The 24233-nt window shown below is 37.9% G+C and overlaps 1 protein-coding gene across 1 annotated transcript in view; it reads right to left on the bottom strand.

Moving 5' to 3' along the window:
* LOC131690057 (IQ motif and SEC7 domain-containing protein 1) overlaps positions 1–24233 on the bottom strand; it is a 273302-nt gene that overhangs the window by 157447 nt on the left and 91622 nt on the right. Inside the window, exon 2 of the mRNA XM_058975524.1 lies at positions 10577–11761. Within this exon, the coding sequence (XP_058831507.1) occupies positions 10577–11217 (641 nt within the window). The 5' untranslated portion in view covers positions 11218–11761. The remainder of the gene's footprint in view (positions 1–10576; positions 11762–24233) is intronic.

The raw sequence follows: 24233 nt of genomic DNA, 5'->3' as shown, positions 1-24233 counted from the left end.
ATTTCACTGCATTTCTTATCAGTAAGCAGAACTTTGGTACTTGCGCCACGCCGCTTCTAATTAATGGTAAGTTTCTGGCGAATATATTGCGCTAAGTCAGTACCAGATAGTGATGAGACGAAGTCATAACGCAAATTCCTTTACTTAATTATGTTAGTAGTAGTGTCTATCATGCATAAAATGGTCTCCTTAAATTTAGTCCTTAGAGATAAATACCAATAGCAGTCTAAAACTATCGGTATGCCCGTGTGAAGGTACTCAGCAAAATGAGTTGCTTCTTGCTTCGAGTGCACAGTGTTTTAAAACGTCGTTTTCGTGCTCAAAATTAATAGCGTCTAAACCGTTGACTTTAGAGGTATAGTTTGTTCGGAGAAGTTGTTGTTCTTATGATTGCGCATCCACAGAAGTATACCGTTCAGTGATTAATTCACCTATAAGTGATATACGAAATCTATTTTCTAAACTAATTAAGATAGAGACTTTGTGTCTTCGACAAAGTTGTAGTAAATGCTATTATAAAAGAAATTGCTGAAGACATCATATATCTAGCTTTAATAATTTACGAGTTATGGAACATATTATATGGAAGACCCCTTAAAATTAGTTTTTTCATGATAACTTTTTTAGACGTTCTCGTATCTTCTTGGAATCTTCTACAAAGTTGTTTGCGGTATCGAAACACATATTTTTGCCGAGCATAGTTAATTCCTATCTGTTGAATTTAAAAATATATTCCAAATTTTACGATTTGTTTGGGGTAACTTCCACCTTAAATAATTCGTTAAGGAGCAAAAAGGAGCAAACAACATCATAACATACTGAAAGTACTAGCTTTTTACTTCCATATAGTGGCCCGATTGTTAGTCGACGCGATTCTCCCCGAGAGTTATGTTCAATACAATATGCCATCGCAGTGGTATAAAATGAAATATTCCAGCGTACTTCGACAAACAGCTTCATGTTTTTATGGTAAAATTTCAGTCACGACAGGATCCACATTGTGAACAGGTGACGTTAATCAAGCTCCATTATAAATGTCACGAAAGACATTAATAAACCTTCTGGTGGAATATCCATCGTTTTTTCAAGCTTACCAGTATTCACTGATTGTTTAAATTTCACGTGACAAACTTCTCGAACGCACGATATGCTACGTTTCGTACTTTGATCTTGATTGTGGTCAAAGTTCCCTTTTCCTTTTTTGGATAACTATAACGCAAACAACTTTGTAGAAGATTCGAAGAAGATACGAGAACGTCTAAAAAAGTTATCATGAAAAAACTAATTTTAAGTAGTCTTCCATATAATATGTTCCATAACTCGTAAACTATTAAAGCTAGATATATGATGTCTTCAGCAATTTCTTTTGTAATGGCATTTGCTACAACTTTGTCGAAGACACAAAGTCTCTATCTTAATTAGTTTAGAAAATAAATTTCGTATATCACTCATAGGTGAATTAATCACTGAACGGTATACTTCTGTGGATGCGCAATCATAAGAAGGACAACTTCTCCGAACAAACTATACCTCTAAAGTCAACGGTTTAGACGCTATTAATTTTGAGCACGAAAACGACGTTTTAAAACACTGTGGAGTGTTGTATTGTTGCTTCTATTGATTTAATTCGACAGAGATTGTGTATTCATTGGACATGCTATCGTCTAAATATATCAAACTAGACTGTTGCAGTGCATAAGAAATTTTTTCGGACTTAAAAATATTGAATCTTTCATTCGTTTGACTTGTTCTTACCATGGCTATTATCGCTACGATCACAGTGTCGCAATAATAAAACGAAGATCGTAATCTCACCTGCAAAGAGCCAAAAAGAAAAGAAATATTAGCAAATACCTAAAATGTGAGGTAACAAACATTGACAAGAAAAATGATGACAACTAGCATATCAGTATCTGCATCTGCATCATGACCTAAAATCTGTCGTTTACTTGAAAAAAAAAGATTGTCCATACAATTCGCAACTATAGCAAACCTAAATTTTTTCAACAATTGAATTTTCCCACACCATACCCAGCAGCGCAAATAAAAGTGCGGTCGCGAAAAAATAAGGCCCCCGTTGATGCTGCAATTGGCAATAAAACAAGCCGGCATGGAAAAACCAACACAATGAACAAAAAAAACTCGCCTAACAACTTCACCTTTAGTTAGGCTACACCCGAGTACTAGGTCTCTCTAGCAAGTCAGCCGCGCTCGATGATGAACGACTGAGACTTGCCCACAGAGGCTAAACTATTGCAACACAACCTAACACTCTCTGACTGGTCCAGTAGTCGCATTGTGGCTGAGCTGAAAGCCGCTGATTACTGGATACAGAAACACTAAAAATAGAATTTCTCGCTGCCGTAAATGCAGCAGCACAGTTCTCACGATCCACGTCCATTGAGTGTCTCCTAATCCGGTGTAGTAGCTCTGTATATTGACTAAAAGTACAACCGAGTAAGTGGCAAGTAACGATTTGTCGGTGTACAGGGGGGTTCGTTTGGAATAATGGCGGTCAGTTTGCTTAGAATGGGAAAATTTGCCAATATAATCTAGCTCGAAAGGTCATTCAATGTACTTAGAATGGGGTGTAATGTTTTTCAAAACACGGACTGCGCTAGGTTTGAGATTTAATTTTATAGGTGCATTGCACTGCTCTTGTGCTAAGCCGGACGAGACACTGTTCTAAAGGTTGCCAAAAGTGTCACTAGATTTCAGTCAGATTTTCCGGAGATAGAGTACACAAAATGTAACAGGAGAGAAAGGTTTCCAGAAATTAATTTTGTTTTTGGTAGTGCAATAAATTCATACTGTTGAAATTGAATTGTAAAGATGAACCTATAAATGTCTGAAACTCGAAAAAATGTAAAATGTACAAATCGCAAAATCGAAACAAAACATCAACTTCATTGGAAGTCAGAATAAGTATTTCGGTAGTAAATACAGCTAAAGACTTAATTTCATTTCCCGGTATAAAACCACAAATCAGCTACACCCATTACTATGTATATAAAATGTTGTTTAAAAACCACTACCCACTAGTCTTAGCTTATCCGTGTTCCACCGTTAGCAAACACGATTAACTTTTCCTGAACAAATTTTCTCGAGAAACGAAGCGCAATTTACAACCCGATGAGTGTTTGTTGTGGTGTATGATTTGTTTGTTTTTTTTTTTTTATTTCAGATGATTGATGCATATTTCATGAAACAACCGAAAAGATTGGCTGGCTGACTGCCGTCGGTCGCTCACCTTAGCCTAGACTGGCTGACTGACTGACTAACTGGTGGATGTGCACCGATATCGGTCTGACTGACTGACAGACATGCATGTTAACGTCTACCCCGGCTTCAGGGGGTGCCAAAAACACATAAGTGTTAAAACACGTTCCACACTGTTGGTTGATATTTAACGATTTTTAGTTTTCTCTGGCTCATGTTATATGTATGGTATTGCCGGAATGGCGAAGGTGGCAATGGATGAGTTGCGATGTGAAAAGGTCAAGTTTACGCGACCGGCTGTGTTGTTGCTTTTAAGCAACTATCTTGAGTTGATTGTTATCCAAGGCTTCTTCGAAGCAAAATGGTTCGAAATTGAGAGTTTGTATCGTAGACTGTGGAGTGGCTGATTGTTCCGTACCCCGACGTTGGGAGCCGGTTTCGCTGTGCGTTTTCTCGCTGATTGCGAGTGGTTTGCCTTGCCGAGACATGTGTGAGATAGTTGATTTTGTCAACTGGCACAACATGATAAGCTGCCGAGTATCTCAGAGTAAGATAAAATGACTGTCCTTCTACTGTTATCGTACCACCGTTTCAGGAAGTTCTCTATCAGAAGGAAGCCGCTGGAGTTGTACTTATAAACTATTTCGTTTAGTACGAGTTTTGTTGTGTACAGTGTTAATCTGTGTGAGCTGTAGGGTTATGGCACAAATGCATATTAATTGATAACATTAGTTTGATATCAAATATTAAAGCAAATGAGATTTATCTAAGGATTAAAATTTAATCTTCAAGGAAATTTAAACATTTCTGGAGACATAAAATCAATTTGTGTTGTTAAATGACATATTATTAATTTCGGGGAGAATGATTTTTTAAGTTTAAACAGTGTATTTTTGAAGTTACCAGACTTTTACCAATTTCAATTTGCTCTATTTGCATGTTATTTGATCTTGTTACCAAGTCTCTAGAAGATACTCATTGCTTCAATCACAGTGGATCAATTAGTGCATAGAACCAGTCATTTCCAGTTTTACCTTAAAATATTGTTGAGTAGTGGAAAAATATAAAATGGTAAATGTCTGGTAACTTAAAAAAATACAGTGCATCAAACTTTAAATTCATTTCTCTCGTGTCACTTAACTCGGTCTGACTCAATAGTGATTGATGCTGTGTCGATTTGATTGCATTATGAAGAATGTTATTTGAACTACTGATCTCTTTTTTACGCTAATTACTAAAAAATAAAACTAAAGGTTAGCATGATTATGATGACAATTTGTAATTGCTACTCCGTGATTGATCAGAATAAGCGAAATTGCACAGAGAATCAAAGAATGGGGTCTGGGAGTAGCCATCCATCCTCAAAGTACACTTTCAAGAGTTCAATACTTTGAAATGACAATAGCGGCGCCGGTAATGTCCTTACAGTCATCGGGGAAGGAAAGGAATGTTAGTGTAACAATCGGTTTTGTGGAGACCGTGAATACCTCTGCATCTCAACGTTTGCTATGGGAAAGAGTTTTTTATAGTAGGATGGGGTAGAGTTCCACAAATCTGAATTCACCTTGATGAGTGATGCGATCTATGCAACTCTCTGTAGTGTTACCATGTGTTTATTGCTTTGGGCAGCCGGCTGCCGAGAATTTATTATAGATTTATCGTTTATTGAATAAATTTGGAAACGATCGGTTTGTTAAAAAAGTAATTTCAGCTCCGGACAGCCGATAGTCTGGAGTGTTGGTTATATTTAATAGTATTAAACGGCAGGTGAACAATTTTATTATTCCTTGCTCCTTCATTCCAGCATTCCAAAAACAATACAATATAAAGAAAAACGATTATGGTTGGTGTTTCGCATTATTTTTCGTGCATAAATTTTGGTATTATTATTAATGATACTTACACTACCAGTCAAAAGTTCAAGTTCATCCGCTTTTTTTTTTAATTTTACATAATTGAGTGGGTTTCTCAGTAGACTTTGTCAAGCACGTGCCTCTTAACCATATCATGTTGCTACACGCTACTGGTCAGAGTGTAGGAGGGGGTTTGACGCCTTTGGGTGACGCGTAGATCACAATCAAACTTGTTATGACAGGTTGTCTTCTTTCAATACGTTGAGTACATAATACGTGTAACATCTTAGTGCTGCGAGAGTTCACTTAAACATTATATTCCAAATTGTTTTTTATATTTTTCTTTATTTAAAGGTAAGTAGAAAGATTTTCACATTGAAAATCGTAAGTGTCGAAAGAAAAATCTATTCAAAATGAACTAATGCGAAGATTATCATCTAATTATTGAAAAGTGAAAAAACTAGATATTTTATGTGTCAATCGTAGAGAAATGGGTCGAAAAATAGTTATAAATAATACCATAGCTTTTTGAATACTACACTAACATTGTAGGATGAACATTAACTTTTGACCGGTAGTGTATGTATTGGCTTTTTTCTCCGCGGACGATTGATTCTTATGTTATAATTATTTGCACACTTTGTAACGCCATCTAATTTAAACGGTATAAAACTACCGAAATACCTGAAACGACTAATTTGTATGTAGGATATACAACCGCTGACATGTGCGCGTTTTTTACGCTAATCACTAGACCAAGATTGAAAACAATAAGAACGATAAGAAACTAACTTGTCACCTTTTGCTTTAATAATCAAGCTACAATATTTTTATACTCATGAAGAAATATGGTTGACGTGACAATAATATAGAGCATGTATTACTCCAAAGCATAAGCAAGTACTCAATACAATAAGAAAAATTAATAAAATTTATTTATGATTTAATGGTTTTAAAGTAAACCAATGACTTTGACATGAAAACATTTGTTCTTTGTTCTAGTATGATTGCCGAAAATTGATAAATTGCCTTGAATTCTTCTTGCGAATTGTCAATTCTCAGCCCTCATGCATAATTCAAAAGCCATTATTCACTCAGACAAGACCATGCGTATTCTCCAACCGCATTAAACACCCAGTGGATTAGTTTCCTAGTATGTCAAATAAGCACTAAACAAACAAAGAAATTAGTTTGCTCAGTCGAAAGAAAAGTAAGCTCGATTGGCATCAACAGACAGATACGTGATTCCTTACAACGCCATCAAATCAAAGAATATTTAAAATTACATACAACAAAATGTGTGCAATTCGGATTATAACGAAACAACTGTTTAATTAAATGTATTAAAATAAAATCGGAAAAAATTAGTTGCATAACCGAGCTGGTTCATTTTCAAAGATAGCGCTGCTGATGAATCACTTTCTAAAAATAAGTGAAAAGGGACGCGGACGAAAATAGCTAACCACCGCCATTATTTGAACTAGCCTAATCTCTATGTCTTTGATATGTCTAGTATACACTAGTAATTATTCTGTTTGTGATAAAAGAGCATTTAAGTTACAAAATGTTCTCCAACAACTATTAACACTACTGACATTAACACTACTGAAACCATGAATAAGTAACATCGTAACTAATCAAGAAACTATTTTTGTTTCTACAAAGCAAGATTAAGCCAAACAGTAGTTTGCAGAATAAAACCGCGAATAAACTGAAAAACTGTAGAAAATAAAACAAATGAAATGTTCAAGTCATAAGCGCAAAAAGATATAAAATTAGTAGAATAAATTAAATTGATTCAAACTAACAAAATAAATTAAATGAATAAAATAAATAAAACAAATGAAATAAATGAGCTAAATACAATAAATAAAATAAATAAATGAATGAAATAAACGAAACAAATAAAAGAATGGAATAAATGAAACAAATAAAATAAATAATACGGATAAAATTTATAAAACCAATAAAGCAGATAAAATAATCAAAATGAAAAAAAGATGGGTGGGTAATGTCTGGGGGACTGGAACATAACCGAAGTGAAGTAGAATACACTTAGACTGTTAATGCGAATGCTGCAATTTTTACTATCTTCTGCATGGTCGCATCAAAATCAGTTATTTCGATATTTCTAGTAGAAATCCAAATACAATGGTACCCGTACATTATTACTGGAAATATATCGCATGTTTGCATTACATTCACATAAATGACTTGCGATGCGAAACAAATTTCAAACGTTAGGCTTGCTCCAAAGTTTAAACCCCACTAGGTTATTTTGGGGTGGGGAAGTACTATTTACGCAGCTTATTTACTTTTTACTCAACTGAAATCCGAAAACTAAATAGATTATTTAAGAAAAATGTATTGTGGTGTACTTAAATGGATCGGTTTCCCAATAATTTTTTTTTTCGTGCAAAAAAAAACACGTTGACCAAAAAATTAAGTTTTTCGGTGTTCAAAATTTTAAGCAAAAATTCATTGCAAGGAAACCAAAATTTTTTTATGAAAAAGGAACCGTTTAAGTAGACAATAAAAAAATATGAAAATCTGGTGATTAGTTTTTGAGATATCACATTGACCGCAACGATACTTTTCAAAAAAAATCATTCTGAGATAATTGCGTGTAAAGTTTTGTGTTAAATCCATGCGCGGAAGAATCAGCACGCTGCAAACGGCTATAATTTAAAATCTAGTGCTCCGATTTGGATAAAATTTCGCACAGATATTTCTAAAAGTATGTACTTTCAGAATATTCAATAAAATTTTCTTCGAATTTTTGAGCCTCAACTTTGTATATAGCCCCTTAAAAAACGATCTGGTAAAATCGCAGTGCACTTTGGAGCGCGGGCAGTGGTGAATTTATCTGAACACGCCACTCATAATTTAAAGAGCAAGAGAACGGGGTTCTCTCACGCTCAATCACCCCTTATCCAGTGCAAAGAAAAGATGTGATCATTGTATGCAAGAAACTGGCGTGCCTGTGCATCATTGGAATGATTGCCGGCGGTAGTCATGGAATACGCTTATTGCCCCGAAGAGTTTGATCTGGCATACGTTTGCTTACTACGAGGTCTGAAAGTAAACTGACGATTTTTTTTCATGTGTTCTGTTTTTACACGCGTGTCGCATTTCATTGGATGACAAAGGGGGCAGTCCCAGCAACGCTCGCTGCTTGGTAGAATTGTAGGGGCCAATCATGGAGTAGACACTATTTTCATAAAATCCATTGTTACCATTATTTTCAGTAATTCTACATACTACGGAGTTAGACACAAAATTGTTGTACATATTTCCAATGAGATAGCTCAAAAATCTTATTTTTTCATTCAGTACACGTTCAAAAACACGGGTAGAATTCCGGCCGAAATTTTTGAAACGGGACCCCTATATTGAAACGTTCTACTCCAAAAATAGGTAAAATTAATAAAAAGAGAAAATAAACAGAAGAAAATGAATTAAATGATTAAAATAAAAAAGTAGGCGATATCAAAAAAGTTATTAAATTAATAGAATCAATTAAGGGGGGGGGGGGGTCGTCTGGTGTAGTAGATAAAAAATCTACTTCTTTTTTATACGTTTAATTTTTAGTATTGAACCTCTGGATCTCGGTGGCCACGCTGAACTTATGTTGTTTTAAACAGCCATGCGTTCCTCACAATGGGCTATTTTCTATAGCGTTTTTTCCGTGATGCAATTTGATGTGGGACAGCCTTTAATAGCGGTTTTCTCGAAGCCGTGTTTTCCAAATTGGCGAACTCAAAAACTAATCAACGAATTTACTTGATTTTTTTATGAAAATGCACAATATGAGTAGCCTCTCGATGAACCGCAAAAAAATTGAAAAAAATTTATTTTCTCTCTATTATTTTGAAGGAAAGTGAGCGGGTTGTGGTCAGCTATTTTCGTCCGCGTCCCTTATCACCTATTTTATAAGGTGATTCATCAACAGTGCTATCTTTGAAAATGAACTGTCTTGGTTATGCAACTAATTTCTCTGATCTTATTTTATTGTAAATAATAAAGTAGGCTTTATTTTATTTTATTCAGAATTGTCGTATGTAATTTTAAATATTCTTTGATTTTATGGCATTGTAAGGATTATCCGTATCCGCCGGTTGATGCTAATCCAACTGACATTTCTTTGGACTGATCAAACTAATTTTGTTTGTTTGTTTAGTGTTTATTTGACCAACTAGGAAACTAATCCACGGGGCATTTAATGTGCGTGGGGAATACGTATGATTTTGTCTGAGTGAAATTATGACTGTTGATTCATATATTAGGAGTTGAGAATTTGCAGTCTGTGAGAAGAATCAGAAGCTATTTACCAATTTGCAGCAGCAGCACGAAGAATATATGGTCGGTGTTGGGTCAGACCGGACTAAGTCGCAAAACCTTAAAAAATGAGATAATTATAGCACTGAATAATGTCGAAGAAGTTGTTGCAGTTTCCAAGCAAAAAAGCAACATTCTAGTGTTATTATTCGTGTGAGTTTTGTGAATCCCATTTCAGAATTGCATATAATCTTGCTTCTGCAATTCTGCAATTGTGTATCCGGACACATAGACGAACCCATCTAGGAAGCTATAACTCTAAGATTCGTAATTGTTCCTAGCCCAGTACGATAAAGAGCTATAGGCTTCATCAGTAGGGCTCATTATGCATTTGGAAGTGAGGAATCCAGGTTATTTACTGTTATGTGAAAAAATCCCCCAGAGGCGGGATTCGGACCTGTAACCCCTAGGACTCCGTTTAAACTGTTTAGTCTTGCAGACTCTAGGCCTATTATCTCCCCAGACAATGTGCATAGAAATCGATTGATGAAAATAGAGCACAATTACCCCATCAATCGGAAACATTTCAACTATTTTTTTTCTATTTCGAAGTATGAATGATTTCTATAAAAAAAATCGGACTTGGAAAGTCTTGTGAAAGCGAAGTGGAAAACTGAAATTTTCCTGCCTATTTCGGGTAAAGCCATGAATGCAATTTAAAATATAAGTTCACAGCAAATTTATCTGTGACATCATTCGAAGTAAGGCATTTAAAGGCTCCGGGAGACTGAACGTGTACCCAGCCTCTATCATATAACAATCCGAAGAATTTGTTGCAAAATTTATTTCTTCACCAATTATTATATTTATTTCCGATGGGTGGTAACTTGAACTAATTTCAAGAAACCCGACCTCTTACATTCGACCGACATTCGTTCGTGGTTGACTGTCGCCAACTTTCATGTAAATTCTAACCGCTAATCTTGAATTGCATATTCGTCCAATCAGCTAAGGATAAGTGTGTGAAAGCGACAGAATTAACATTTTTTCTGGACACTAAGAAGACAAATTTTTAGAAGCTGTGACTTGCTTAGTGGAATGTAGCTTGCGATGTATATCATTAGATTTAAATTTTCAGTCCAAGTGCCGCCACAACATTGCGGTAATATTCTAAATGTTACACACACATTTTTTATGTACATGTGAGTGAAACAAACTCAGCTTACCTTAAAACCGTAGCATGATGAGTGGTGTGCGTTTCCGTTTCCTTCTTTTTACCGGAATAGCTGACAACGGTAATGTGCCTCGTCTGGGTCCTCACAACCCGCCGGACCCGGCTCCTTCCATCACCCACATAAACCACCGTTGTTTTCTTCTTACTCCCACCACTACCGTTCTCACTACCATTGCTAAGGGCACTACTCACACTATGATGGCCGTTACTGTGGTTGTGGTTGTTGCTGTTGTTGTTGTTATCATTTTTTCTCGAATCACTTCCACTTTCCGGCTTAAAATTCAAACTGTCCAACTTTTCACTCAAATCGTAGTAGCTGCTGTGTTGATGCGGATAGTACCGGAAGTACTTCTCGGAACTGCCCGGACTGGGCGTACTGAACGCATTCTGGTACTTGAGTTTTTCGCCGTCGCTTACGGAGTGAAGATGTTGTCGTGACGAGGACCGGGAGGATGACCTCCGATCGCCGGACGATGATCCTCCGTTCGGGCTGCTGTGCTGCTGCCGCTGCTGCTGGTGCTGGTGGTGATGATGATGGTGGTTGTGAGCGTGGTAGTGTCGATGATGGTTCTTAAAATGATGATGATGATCACCGACGTTGCCTCCACCAAGGTACAGCTCCGGGTCAAGCATTTTCCGATCTAGATCGAGTGATGACGCTTATTTTGATTCAAAATTTCACCCAAACCGGCGGAAGCCGCATGATACCCTCACCGTTGGGTATGGTTGGGGTTCCCCTCCGCAGTTTATTGTTTAATTAATTATGGTCGTTTTTTCAATTTCACTTTTAATATCACTTTCCTTTGTTATGAGCATCTCTTTTTTCACACATAAGAAGCACTACTTACTAGTTAGTCACTTTTCTCTACCCCGGCTGACTCCGGCTTTAACTGTTTCACTATTTTCCCTGCGCAGAAAACTTTCGAAACAATGTGGCAACTAACAAACGAACTAACTAGTGAATGGCGGCGGCGCTAGTCGCACAGCCGATGATGGATGAAAATGGTTCGGAATATGACTGGTTACTGGTCCATTAAAACTGCTCTCGGTTCCGTCCGTTGGTGGCGGCGGTGATCGCTGAAATTCGATTTCGGCTTGGACTGGTTGGATTTGGTTATTATTTTTATTGTCGTTCGTTAGCGGTTCGTTTCACTGCGGCTGAGATGGATAACACTTGCTAGAGAGAAAAATAATCCGGGAGAAAATGCAAGGATAAGCAGGGATGATCGATGATCAAGCGTTTTGTACACACCGTTTGAAAGTCATTTCTGGTAGACCGGATGCGCGTGCTGCTGAACAGTTTCTAGTTCATTGGACTATAGCGAGTTTAAGTTTTTCTGGCGGGACATCATTGTAATGCGTGGGACAAGATAACCATACAAATATACCTTTTGTTTTATTGAGCAGTGATGTCACTGAATGTTCTGGTGAATCAACAAAAATACTGTTTGTATCTGTAAAACTACAAACAAGTTTAGCATTGATGACTCAACAGTTAACAGTGTCTGATAGTGTGGTTCCGAAAAAAAATAAGCGAATAGCTTCAGAATAACAAAGCAGAGATTTTCTCAATCTTAAAACGTCGATAAGTCAATAGACAAATATTTTGCTGACCCGTTTAGCGAGTTGACCTTCGTGAAGAGGATTCATATCATCTTGAGGCACAAACAGCACCTCCGAAGCAAATACATGGCTTATTGGTCGAATGTCACTGCAAATTATTGACATAAACTAATTTATCTGTTGACAGCCGTCTGAAAGATTCGCTCAGACGACATTGCTGTTAAAAAAAAACTACAGGCAAGTTTCACTTGAGAAGGAGGTAACTAGAGAGGCAGGGAGACGGTGAATGATCGGAATAATTTTAAGTGTGCGTGGGACCTGCCACCGAATTGACCGCTTTGTTGACCTCCAATTGGCGGGGCTCGGCTTCAGCGCACCAAGCCAGAAGGTTGTTTTTCGCAATTTCACGCGGAGGTGTTAAATACTGGTTTACTCAGCAGCACCACACGAAACGGTCTGGAGAATTGTTTCGACAATTTGTATTTCGGGTGTTGACTGTTGTTGTGTTGCGGACTGAGTGTTGAGAAGTGATTTACGCTATAACGGGAAGTGGCTTAGCAATTGTTAGTCATCGTCAGATGTTATAAATATAACATCATGTCGAAGTAATTTCGGCGAAGAGTCGATAAAATGGAGAAAGCCTGACTAAGCCCTAGGTGGGCGGAAACCTTGCAAGAATCGCGCGAGATGAGAATAATACACATTTTTGACCTTGACTGTAGCCGAGAAAGTAAGCTATTTTTTACAATCAGTTTGTTTCATTGACCTCGCAGGTTGAGCTTTTGATTTGTTTTTTTTAATGGGATGACCGATATATTTACTGAAAGAATCTAATGACAAAACAAAATTGTGCAATCTGTCTTTTTCCCAAGGGAAAACAAATGGATTAACCAATTTGCGCATAGGGGCTCAAGACCTAACTTTTAAAAAGTTGGATTTTAATGTTTCGTATTCCACTCGTCAGTAACTGACACCAACTTGCTGTCAGACGATGTATCAAAACTAACACCAAATTGGCTCAGTTACACAGGCGTTTTGCTTCCATGCCAAAAGACAGTACGTGTCCCTATACTCGTCAGCGACCCAGCGCTTGATTAACCGAGACATCACTTGGTAGCAGCCGGTTGCTTTAGGCGTTCACACATTCTGTGTGAGCTGTTTGGATTTAGTGTCTAACTAACGCCAAGTTGGTGTTAGTTTTGATACATCGTCTAACTGACAGCAAGTTGGTGTCAGTTATTGACGAGTGGAACACGAATCATTAAAACCCAACATTATTAAACAAAATTGAATTCTAAGTTCCATAAACATAAATATTGAAATACATTGGCCAGCAGAAGATGATCTAGTTTGAGTAGAGGGATCTGAGCTAATATACATGCTTTCAATTCTCTTGTTGGTCTCGTTTAAAAATTTAGAAAAATAGTGTAACATTTCGAATTGTTAGTTGTACTGAGCGGAATGTCTGATCTGATCTATGGTCGAATGTAGATGCACAGATTTTCAATTTAATTTCGAAGTACGTGCAACTAACATAAATGGGAGAATGATTGAATTTTGATTAGAGTGTATGATTTAATCTAAACCATTGTTAAGTTAACTTAACTCAACTGAACCAACAGCACAATCCCAGTAAGAATGAGCCGATAATAGTTAAATTTGTTAAGGTCGATTGATTTTCGATTTAATTTTTCTAGGTTTGGCATATTTTCATATGGTACAATAAAACAGAAAGTTTTTTCACATATCCGATGTTTCGGCTCAAGTATGTTGCCTTTCTCCATCAATTATACCTGCAGTTTTGTCTTTTATTAATCTCTGCAACAAAGTTTACGAAAAAACTGAACTCTATGACTCCAAGATGACCTCAAAATAAGTGAGCCGAAACGTCGAATGAATGGATTAACTTTCTGTTTTGTTAAACCAGATGAATATATACCAAACCAAAGAATCTATTAAAAGATGTTTTCTGTATTGAAGACATAGCATTTTCACGAGGCGATTATTTATAATTTTTAGAAAGGGCATATGTGCTCTCGCGCATGTAGTTCAAGAAAACAATTTGCCTGAAATTTTTTACTCATGCAGCAAAGCTTGCTTTAGTGAGCATGAATTCTAGAGAATCAAATAATCGTTTAGAATAAAAGTATTGAATATCAGTTTTTGAAGTCAAAAAGAATTTGTTTAGCACACAAATTAAACTGACTAGCAAGCAGGCACGTAGTTAGAGAGAGGGGGCTGAAGCTCTCCACGCAATTTTTCAAAAATAAATTGACATGTTTTTCGATGATACTTAGAATATTTTACATCTTGTTTGCTTTGAACAAATCAATGGGAAAATGTTGAAGAAGATTGCTATTTTATACCACCAAAGACAACGGTCACGATACTCAGTGTGCTTTCTGCTTCTGCCCGAGCCAATGCGAAGCGAACGACAAAAACAGTGCCTTTCATATTGTGTGACTCGTGTAAAAACAAAAGAAACAGTAACTTCAATTCTCGCCGTGGTGATCCGTCGAGATGAGGGAGTCACAGAAGCAAGAAATGGTGCTTCGTCCAAATACGGAAACTATCGATTTCCGACCTTTTCTTATAAGATTTAGCATTCATGATAGGAAACATCTGCTGATGGTGAAAATGGAGGTTAGGCTTACGCCAATCGCCTTTATCGAGTTCTACCATGACAGGCATTCAGTGCTGATAGCGTTCATCAAATTTAACCAGGCAAAGTCATCCATTTTGCATAACAAATTATTACACGCGGTTGTGTGTCATAACACTACCAGCAAGATCTTCATGTATCAATCAAGAATCAAGAAAAAATCAATGTTCGGCTACAAGATTTGCCACAATTTACTTGCACAGTGGTCACAGAAAGATTCATTCATTTTGCTATATTTATACCCAAGGAGAAAAATTTGGGAGAAAATTGGGTAAACCACTTTGGCGCGTAAAGGGCACTTGACTTACAAGTAAGTTAGTTTTATGGTATTTGCATTTCGACTTCGTTTCATTAAAATCCGACACTAAATTAGTGTCACGACTAAGCTAGCGAAATATAGCAAATTGTGTTGGTTTGCTGACCCGAACTAATGTTTCGATTCCACTAGTTCTCATCAACTAAAAATGAACTTCTTGTCTTGCGGGACATCACGCTTGACTAGGTGGTCGCTCAGGACAGGCCCGTGGGGAGGGTTTTGATTTTTTACGTTTCTTTTAAAAGAAAGTTATAGAAACCCTCAAACTTTGAAGTTTTTTTTCCAGACCTGGAGGGCCGAATCTTGTGAATCAATCGACTGAGCTCAACAGTGTCGGATTGGTGTGTAGTGATTAAGCCTGCCGACTAAACTTGATCCTTTTGTATCTCGTCATCATCATCCATCTGGGGCAACCTTTAGGTAAGGCTTCAGTACCCGAGCAAAGTCCAACATCAAAATTACAGCAAATAGACAACATATTTTGATATCAAGCATCAAATTGAAATCTTATTTTGATATCAGTTTAAACTTTTTCAGATATGACATCATATTTTGATCTCATTTTGATGTGCTTACATTTTTAGAAAAAAATGATTGTTTCTTTTTCTTTGACAAACATCAAATTTAGTCCTTATTTTGTTATCAATGAAATATTTCACCATCCCGATGAGTTTTCAATTTGCTTTCACTGATAGCATGAATAGTTTTCTGTTTGATGTCATAGTGCAATTTTTATGCTTTCGATTTTGATCTTTTAACCGTTAAAACGACCAAAATCATAACAACCTGAGCAATCATTCCCTACTACATCACAACATCAAATTTAGTTCTCAATTTGTTATCAGACTCTGCTCGGGTAAGGATTGCGCCCTTGCTCTTGTGCCACTTCCTGGTTGTGTTAATCATTTATGTTTTCCCCATTCCATTTTATTCTTGCTTACTGTCCAACCTTCGCGGTATATTTGACCTGCTCAGGTCCGCTGCAAATATCTTCACCTGTTGAGACACAAACCGATCCGGAGGTGTCGACTATAATGATTTACATCTCTTTACAATCATCTTTGCAGGGTTTCATATCCTTCTTAGCGCTACTCGTTTCTATTTATCTGCTAGTTAGTGCTAAGAGTTCCGCGGCGGCGGAATTTCTCTCGATACCGATGCCTATTTTCGCGTGCCAGACAACGATATCCGAGTAATTTAAAACCCTCATTGGAGGGATTCGAACCACCAAAACCCTCGCATTGCGCACAGGCTTGGCTCAGGAACACAAACAGTGTCTCCGCATTTGGAGATAGCGTCAATCTGGCGTTAGTTTAGTTTTGTCACTAATGTAGTGTCGGATCCTGTTGAGACGAAGTCGAAACGCTAATTCCACATCTAAAATAATAATGTCATATTTGGAAAAAAAGGAATTCATTACAAAGCACACACACACAACGAACACCAAGACCCTATTGGTGTAAAGAAATATTTTTCCACTTCATAAACAGGTCTCCTCGAGCCATGGTTAGTCACTCGGACGAGATCTGCCGGACAACCATTAAAACTCGTCTTATTATTTTTATTGTTTACATCATGAAAATATATAAAAGGCCTATGGCATTTTCAACAATCGAAAAAGAACGTGTAAAAGGCAAGAAGTGGTAAAACAGCGGTTTTTGCTGATGTGTGAGGCCATTTACTCTCGAATTAGCTCTCATATATTATTGACTTTGCTGATGTGAAGAAGCGTACACAGTAGCAATGGGACTAATTATCTTCATGCCAATTGTTGCTAAATCACATATTAGTCAATCAATCGTAATAAACTTAACCGATCGACAGCATAGTCGCCTTTTATGGTTTTTGTCGAACAGACATCGATAAACAATTACGGAGAGCGACTAAAATGTTGTGACTGGTTGAATCCATAAGTCAGTAAGTTGAGATAATGGTTTCGATATCATGTTTTCGGTAAGTGACAGTCTTTCGTTTTTTTATGTTCGTTATCGAATAAAATGAGAAAGGTGATCAGAAATCACGGAGAAAAGAAACTAAAAAAGAATCAATCAATTGCAATCGAAGTGCTATCGGAATTGAACTCTGATCCTCTCAGTTTAGAAAGACCCATACGTCTTCACTTTCCGTATGACGTTGCTGCATTTTGTGGAACAGCTTTAATTGAAACCGTTTTCCAAATTGTGGTCAAACAAACCTATAATAAAACAGACATTACAGCTTTACTCGTGTAGCCGAACATCTCTTCCAACCTTTATAGTGATGGTGGAAAAAAATCAAGAACTAATTATTTTTACTCACAAAACAAACCATTTAATGAGTCGATTAGTGGGAAGACACTTGTTTAACGAATTGATGAATTGACTTAGAACGTGTAACTGCCAAAAGGAATTAGATAGCGAAGCCTTAGGATTAAATTCCGTAGCGAAAGTTGACCTTCTGTTTAGATAGACTTCGCGCTCGGCAACTTTCTGGCTGGGGCTCGAACATACGACGAGTGATTCACCCTCTGATACGGCACATCAGGGCCAGAATATAGTTACATTCAAATTGAAATTCAAATATTATAAAATTGCGGTAGCGTGATGCAAGAGAATTGCTAACAGTAGCAAGATACCAGATCAAGGAAAAAGAACTTGATCTGTTTCTCCACTTCTCCTAATCTCCAGCCAAATCAGAAGATTTAGAGCGAGTTCGTTCAAACAATCTCTAGATATTTTTCTACTCGTTTCGTGTAGCACCTTCTACACCTCGTAAACTTGTAGTCTAAAAGTACATGCATTTTCTAGTAAGTGTTAGCCATATTCGGTTAACCCATAAACATTGAACTCTTCAATATCCATTGTTGTAACTAGTGTAAATTTTCAAAGTTACTTCCAATACAAAATGCTAGCCACGGGTTATCATGGAGAATACTCGAAAAACTAATTTGGTGTGTGTGTTTTTTTTATCCAAATGCAGTAAAAAATCTAAAACGATAAATATTTGAATTTTAATAGTTGTTGGTGGAGAAACGCCAATAACTTATAAAAAGGGCCTAATTTCACGAATTTAGAAGATTTTAGCTGAAAACATTTTGATTTGAAATGACATATAGAATCACATCCTATAATAAAATTACAGTTTTGTCTGTTAATTAGTATGAAAATTCTAAACATGTTTAAAATTATTATCAGAAAAACTTTTTTACTTCTCCTTAGTTTCTCCATGAGGCAATGACATTTAAACTGTTTTCTTTCTTTAAGGATTATTGCTGAGAAAAACTTAAAAATTAAAAAAAAATGTTATTTCGAAACTGATTTTTTTAACATAAATTTTGGATTTTGTAAAAAATGTCACATTTTTTCTGTGTATATGTTTCGCGCAGAACTATTCGTTCTTTTTTTTCTTATTTTTGGATAGTTCAGCTGTACAAAATACGGCAATCGAGCCAAAGTCTTTTTGGAAGTAATGTATGCAAAAACTTCTACGCCCTTTTGAAAAATTGCTCTTGAGTCCAAATGTCCTTATTGTCATAGGAAAGTATAGAGATTCATAAACCGAACACAAGTGCAAAGTTTCGGTCGAGTCGGTGTTGGTGTTATGTTTTATGGTCGACCGCTTTCTCATGGAATCCCGCACTAGCTATTCCTACTGATAACGCCTACAGCTCTTTACTACACTTGGTTAGGAACAATAGCATATTCTTGAGGTTTAGCTCCCTATACATAGGTTTATCTATCTATTGAGAACCGAAAATCTGGATAGGCAATTGAATTACTGCAGGGCGGCTACATAACGAATGATATGATGTTCCCTAATTGGATTCACAAAGATCACACGAATAATACTCAGCACGCTGAATAGTTGCCACGTGAAAATTTAGCTTGCAACGTCCAGTTAGTGTCCTGACTAGAATACTGCAATTGCGCTAGGAAAAATGCAACTAAATCTTTGACATTTTCGGACTCACAAACGACAGAAGTTTTCGTTTGAAAGTAAATTTGCAAATTACACTAACGGTAGCCATGTTCGTATGCAACCCAAGAGCGAATCTTGTGCTTTATCCAACTTATCGGCAGTGATAGAACTGGTTCTGGACTAACGAAGTCAGTCGCAGCGCCCGCTCTTATCAATTCATTCGCCCATTCATTTCCAGTAATACCGGAATGACCGGGCACCTATAGAAGGTAGACCTATATTTGCGACTGTTAATGTTTTATATTTTTAGGTTAAGAATCGGCTATTTTATTTTTTTTTAGATTAGGAATCGAACTTCTTTATGTTCTCTTCTTCCGACGTGTCGCTTCTTATTGGACGTATCTCAAGGAGTCGAAAATTTTGGTGTTCTTTTGTCAGTTAGTTCTTGCTAAATGCATAGCCGTCAAGGTCTGCCTAAGTTTCTGGCTCCGGCTAATGAAACCCGTCGCACGAAAACTGTTTACATTAAACGATTTTACTCTGAGCCAAAATAGATTATTTTACCGCAAATTCCCTATTGATGTGCCGCTTGTATATCACACAGAATCGTGAAAATATCTACTTGAAATGCGGTACAATATCTACCAAGCGAATGGGATTAATCTAATCTCATTTCACGACAGTAGACACCAGTACCGGCTCGACTCTCCAACAAAGAATCGTCAATGTAACAAACGACGTATTCTTCAAGTTGTCGCTTCATACAGCCAGACCTCGCCATTACTCGCGAGTAAGAATTCCCACATTGAAAGATTTAAAAGGAAAACTACATGTGACTGCAAGGTCAATAGAAGCAAGTATATACTCATTTCAAGCAACCATTTGGGGCAACAATCTTGTGTGACTAGTGGCATGATCTCAAGAGTGCCTCTAGAGCAACAGTAGGTGTTGTCGTGAACGCACCCAGTAATCGCCATCAAAACCATCCTCTGAAGATGGTTTAACGTTGATTGAATTGTCGTGACGTCTCTCTTCTGCAACCACACAAGGCACCTGTATGTCAGTATTGGTCTAACAGTTGTGTTGATCTGCTGAATGTAAGCTCGTGTACATTGGCCGAAGGCCATGCAAGCTTTCTTGATTCTAAAATCAAAGCTGTCCATTCCACCGTACTTAACTTGATCTGCGACAATAACTTCAGAGTAAAAAAAAACTGCAACATACGAGCTATGGTAGTAATCTTTTGTTTCGTGCAAAGCATCATTGAAGTTTTATTTGGATTACCTAATAGTCCAAACCCCATTGCTCAACAACACATAAGGCTTGTCGAACCAAATCAAAAAGTGTTAATGTAAATCATTATATGATAATCATAGGCGAAACCACATGTCGGAAACCCAAGCTTATTTAGTTTCCTCAACAAGCCATCGGCGTCAAGGTTCCATAAAAGTGGTGACAGCACAACACCTTCAGGGCACACCCGCAGACCTTCAGTTTCCTTATCGCCACTTGTCTTAACGATAAGCGTAGCTGTCAATTGCTAAGCATGAGGTGTATCCCGCTCGTGATATATGAAGGTATTCCATGACCTCATATTGCTTCCAAAATGGATTCGAAAGGCACGTTGTCAAAAACACCCTCAATATTAATAAAAATCCCTAAGCTTAATTGCTTTCGCGAAAAAGCTTGTCCAATATTGTAAACAACATTGTGTAATAGGGTGGTAGAAGATTTCCCCGCTGATATGCATGTTATATTGCATGCAGCGGGTGCTCGCCCAAGCTAACATCCCGAATGTAGTGGTCGATTAAACGTTCCACTGATTTGAGAAGGAAGGAGGTCAGACTGATTTGTTTAAAGCTCTTTATCTTCTCATAAGTGATGTGGCTATTTTTGCGAATGAATATAACAGTTATTGCCCGTCACGATAATGGATCCTGTTGCAATACTACACGTAAGACCTTTTTTTTAAACAAATATGCTTGAAGGGTTCAAAGAGGATATTGAAGTAGAACTGGAATGATTTCATCTTTTCCCAGAGATTTATACGGAGCAAAACTTTCAATCGCCAATTTGATCGATTTTGTTGTAACAATTGTATGAGGAAATGTGCAAGAATCAGAACTACCTGACAAGAATTCAGGGGCTGTCGTCAGTGATGACTTCGTACAGTGTGTGCCAAAAAGAACGTTCAGTAACGGGTGTTCAATAAAAAATGAGAATGATTTCAATACCTTTCTGTTATTAAAGTAATGAGCGTAATTTTTTTCGCTCCAAGATAATTGCTCGCTGGACTCTAGAAATGGGTGGCATGTTTCTTTTCGCTCGGGTGCTGTTAGTCCAATCGAAGATGGCGTCGTAGCAGTAAGCACTCCGCGAGCGTGTTGTACGGTTTTACGAAACGCATAGTCATCGTGGAAAAAAAGTTTACGGTAGACCACTTTCGAGACGAAAACGTTCCCGTGAGTACAGTTTGCCGGTAACGGCTATCCGACGAAGATAATGACGAAGAAGAAGAAAAAGGAAGCGTTGAAAAAGCTGTTCGACAACAAGGACGGAATGAGTTTGCGTGACACCGGCCGAAAATATCACTGCTCTCAGACCTTGATTCACTGTACCTTCAAGATGGAAGACATCATCTGTCGGATGAAGACTCGGACCCGAGTACACGGACGAGCAGATAGCGCGGTCATTTGATTTCGAAAGTAACTTATTTAATCTACTAGACTCGTTGAAACGCGAGACATTTTTTTTGCGAAGAGGTTTTCCAATCACTTCGCTCATAGGATCAAAAGGCATATTTGCGAGTAAATTTGAATGTCTGTGACCGTTCGCTGCGTCTGCAATTCTATGCTCTTTTACATGTTCCATCAATGTGTTCCTCTAGAAGCACGCATAACTAAAAGCAAACAAGCCTCTTGGTATGCTGCTAATATGAATGCTTTTGTTTTATCCACGACCTCATCCAAGTCACTTGGAGATTCAATCGTCGGAAGCTACCCATGAGACCTAGTGCGTAATACCGTCAGAGCAGAGAGTTACATCTAACACTTCTTCTCTGCCAGCTCGTGCAAATGTTGGGCGATTTCCTACATTACGTATGTGCATTTTTGTACTACATTACGTATTCCATCAATTCAAGATACCAATCTCACTGATAGCTGCACAGCTGAGCGGATGTTTACAACACACTCTAAAGATAAAATTGGGCAAAATTTGGTTACAAGTTTGAAAATGTCCCAATAATCATCGACTCACTTCTTTTTATGTCCAAAAATTGCTTCGAGAGTTTAGATCATCGTTGGTTCGTCGTAGTTGTCCAGTATAATGTCAACACTGATTCATGATTCCATATTCAGTAGATTTAAATCTCTTCAGCTGGAAATTCGTTCATCAGCTCGAAGAATTAATAAATATTAACATCTCGGTTGAAATCTTCTGGTTTAAATTGACGATCGTAACAAACGTGTCGTCGTAAGTTAACCAAAACATGCACGTAGGTGCGAACTCGATGCAGCTGCCGATGTCCATCAAAGGTGCGATCGTAAAGTTCTAGATGTGTTTCACACGAATCTGACGGTTTGGATCATCAATTTCCGAATATAACCATAAACATTCATTGGGTGGAGTTGTGATGAAGTAACTGCAATCCGCCTAAATGCGGAGGAAGCTCTTCCGTCATTTTTTGGGGCGGTGACTGTATCGACAATTGTCCACTCCGCTCGATCGCGACCATCTTCCGGATGGAAAGGCCAATAAAATCGTGTGTCATATATGCAGGCGCAGTAAAAGTCGCTGCTCTGAAAAAGATTTGCAGCTCGATTTCTTTTCCAACCAGTTAACTTTATGTCTCACTTTTACAACTTCCTTTTGCGGCAATCAACTTCTATGGAAAACTGCGCCAAAATCCATCATATAAACGCTGCTTGGGTAGCTTTATTGCAACATAACTTGTAAACGGCCAATTTCGGTATTCAACGTCAACTATTGAATAACGATTTGAAGGAATTTCGTCACTGAACCAAACAATTTCTTTGGATGCAATGTGGCGCCAATATTTGTGGTGACTGACGACGATGCCAGCCAGCGATCGGCGCGGCAGAGTTCAAATCGAAACTGGTTCACTATTTTTTTTGCTGAACTATTCTTGTGTGTAAATTGAGCCCCTGACAAACGAGCGCTTCGGAGCCACACCAACATTACGTAGGTACCGGGGGCCCGCATGTGCGCCCCTTTGCGCTTATTGTCCGCATTTTCTAATTTACCTTTGCGCGTATATGGTGAAATGTGTAGGAAGTAGGACGGGGTATTTCAAAATAGCTAGTCTGCAAAAAAAGAACACGGAAAGGTATTTTCTGCTGCCGCATTGTTTGGCGCTGTCCATGTACGTGTGGTTCTGGACGGTGAACAGTGCTTAGAAGTTTCAAGTGTTTGTACGCATGGTTTTCTGCTGGGAAACAGAGTTTGAGCGATCGTTTGTTACGGGACGTCGAAGCTTAAAGTAATAACAAACCAACGAGACTATCCGGTCAAAGTGTGACGATATTTGCGAAAATATGATGGATAGCAATTTCTCACCGCCATGGACGTCACGTGTTCATCGTAAGCGAGTAGCGACTTCCGTGGAGCAAAAACTTTCCTAATTAGCTTCTCAACACCTGACAGTTCGCTAGTGACGGTATTAAACTGCTAATTTATCTAATTAATCGAGCAAAAACCGGGTACGTTTTTCAAACCCGCTCGCCGACCAATTTTTTCCACTCTCCATTTCAAATTCCTTCCTAGCGAGAGAGAGATGATTAAATTATCAACTTGATGTGGTTTTTGCCAATATACCGACAATCTCCCGAGCATCGACCGAAAACCGAACCCGGTCGGTCGGGAACTGGCCGGGAAAAAGCAGACCTCCGCGAAAATGGCAATAATTGACCAATTTAGGATCGTGTGGTTTTTTTTCGTTGCCTGGTTCTACTCGTGTTGGGTTTCAGTACTTGTGTTAGTGGGGGTGTAGGAACTCGGTGGGAAAATTTCGTTACCTTCTGCTAACCATGCAGGGCGAATTACACACGGGAAGTTGGCTTAGCTTGTCGGAACAGGGTTCCGACTCACGAGATGCACTGACAGACTAATTGAATTAGTACGGGGAAGAACTTGGTATTACCCACCACCCGGTGCTAGTGGAGCGAGGCAAAGGCCCAGCGAAAGCGAAAG

The sequence above is a fragment of the Topomyia yanbarensis genome, chromosome 3 (genome assembly GCF_030247195.1).
Source record: "Topomyia yanbarensis strain Yona2022 chromosome 3, ASM3024719v1, whole genome shotgun sequence".
NCBI lineage: Eukaryota > Metazoa > Arthropoda > Insecta > Diptera > Culicidae > Topomyia > Topomyia yanbarensis.
The sequence above is the reverse complement of the archived record's forward strand: the minus strand, read 5'-3'. Positions and strand labels throughout refer to the sequence as shown.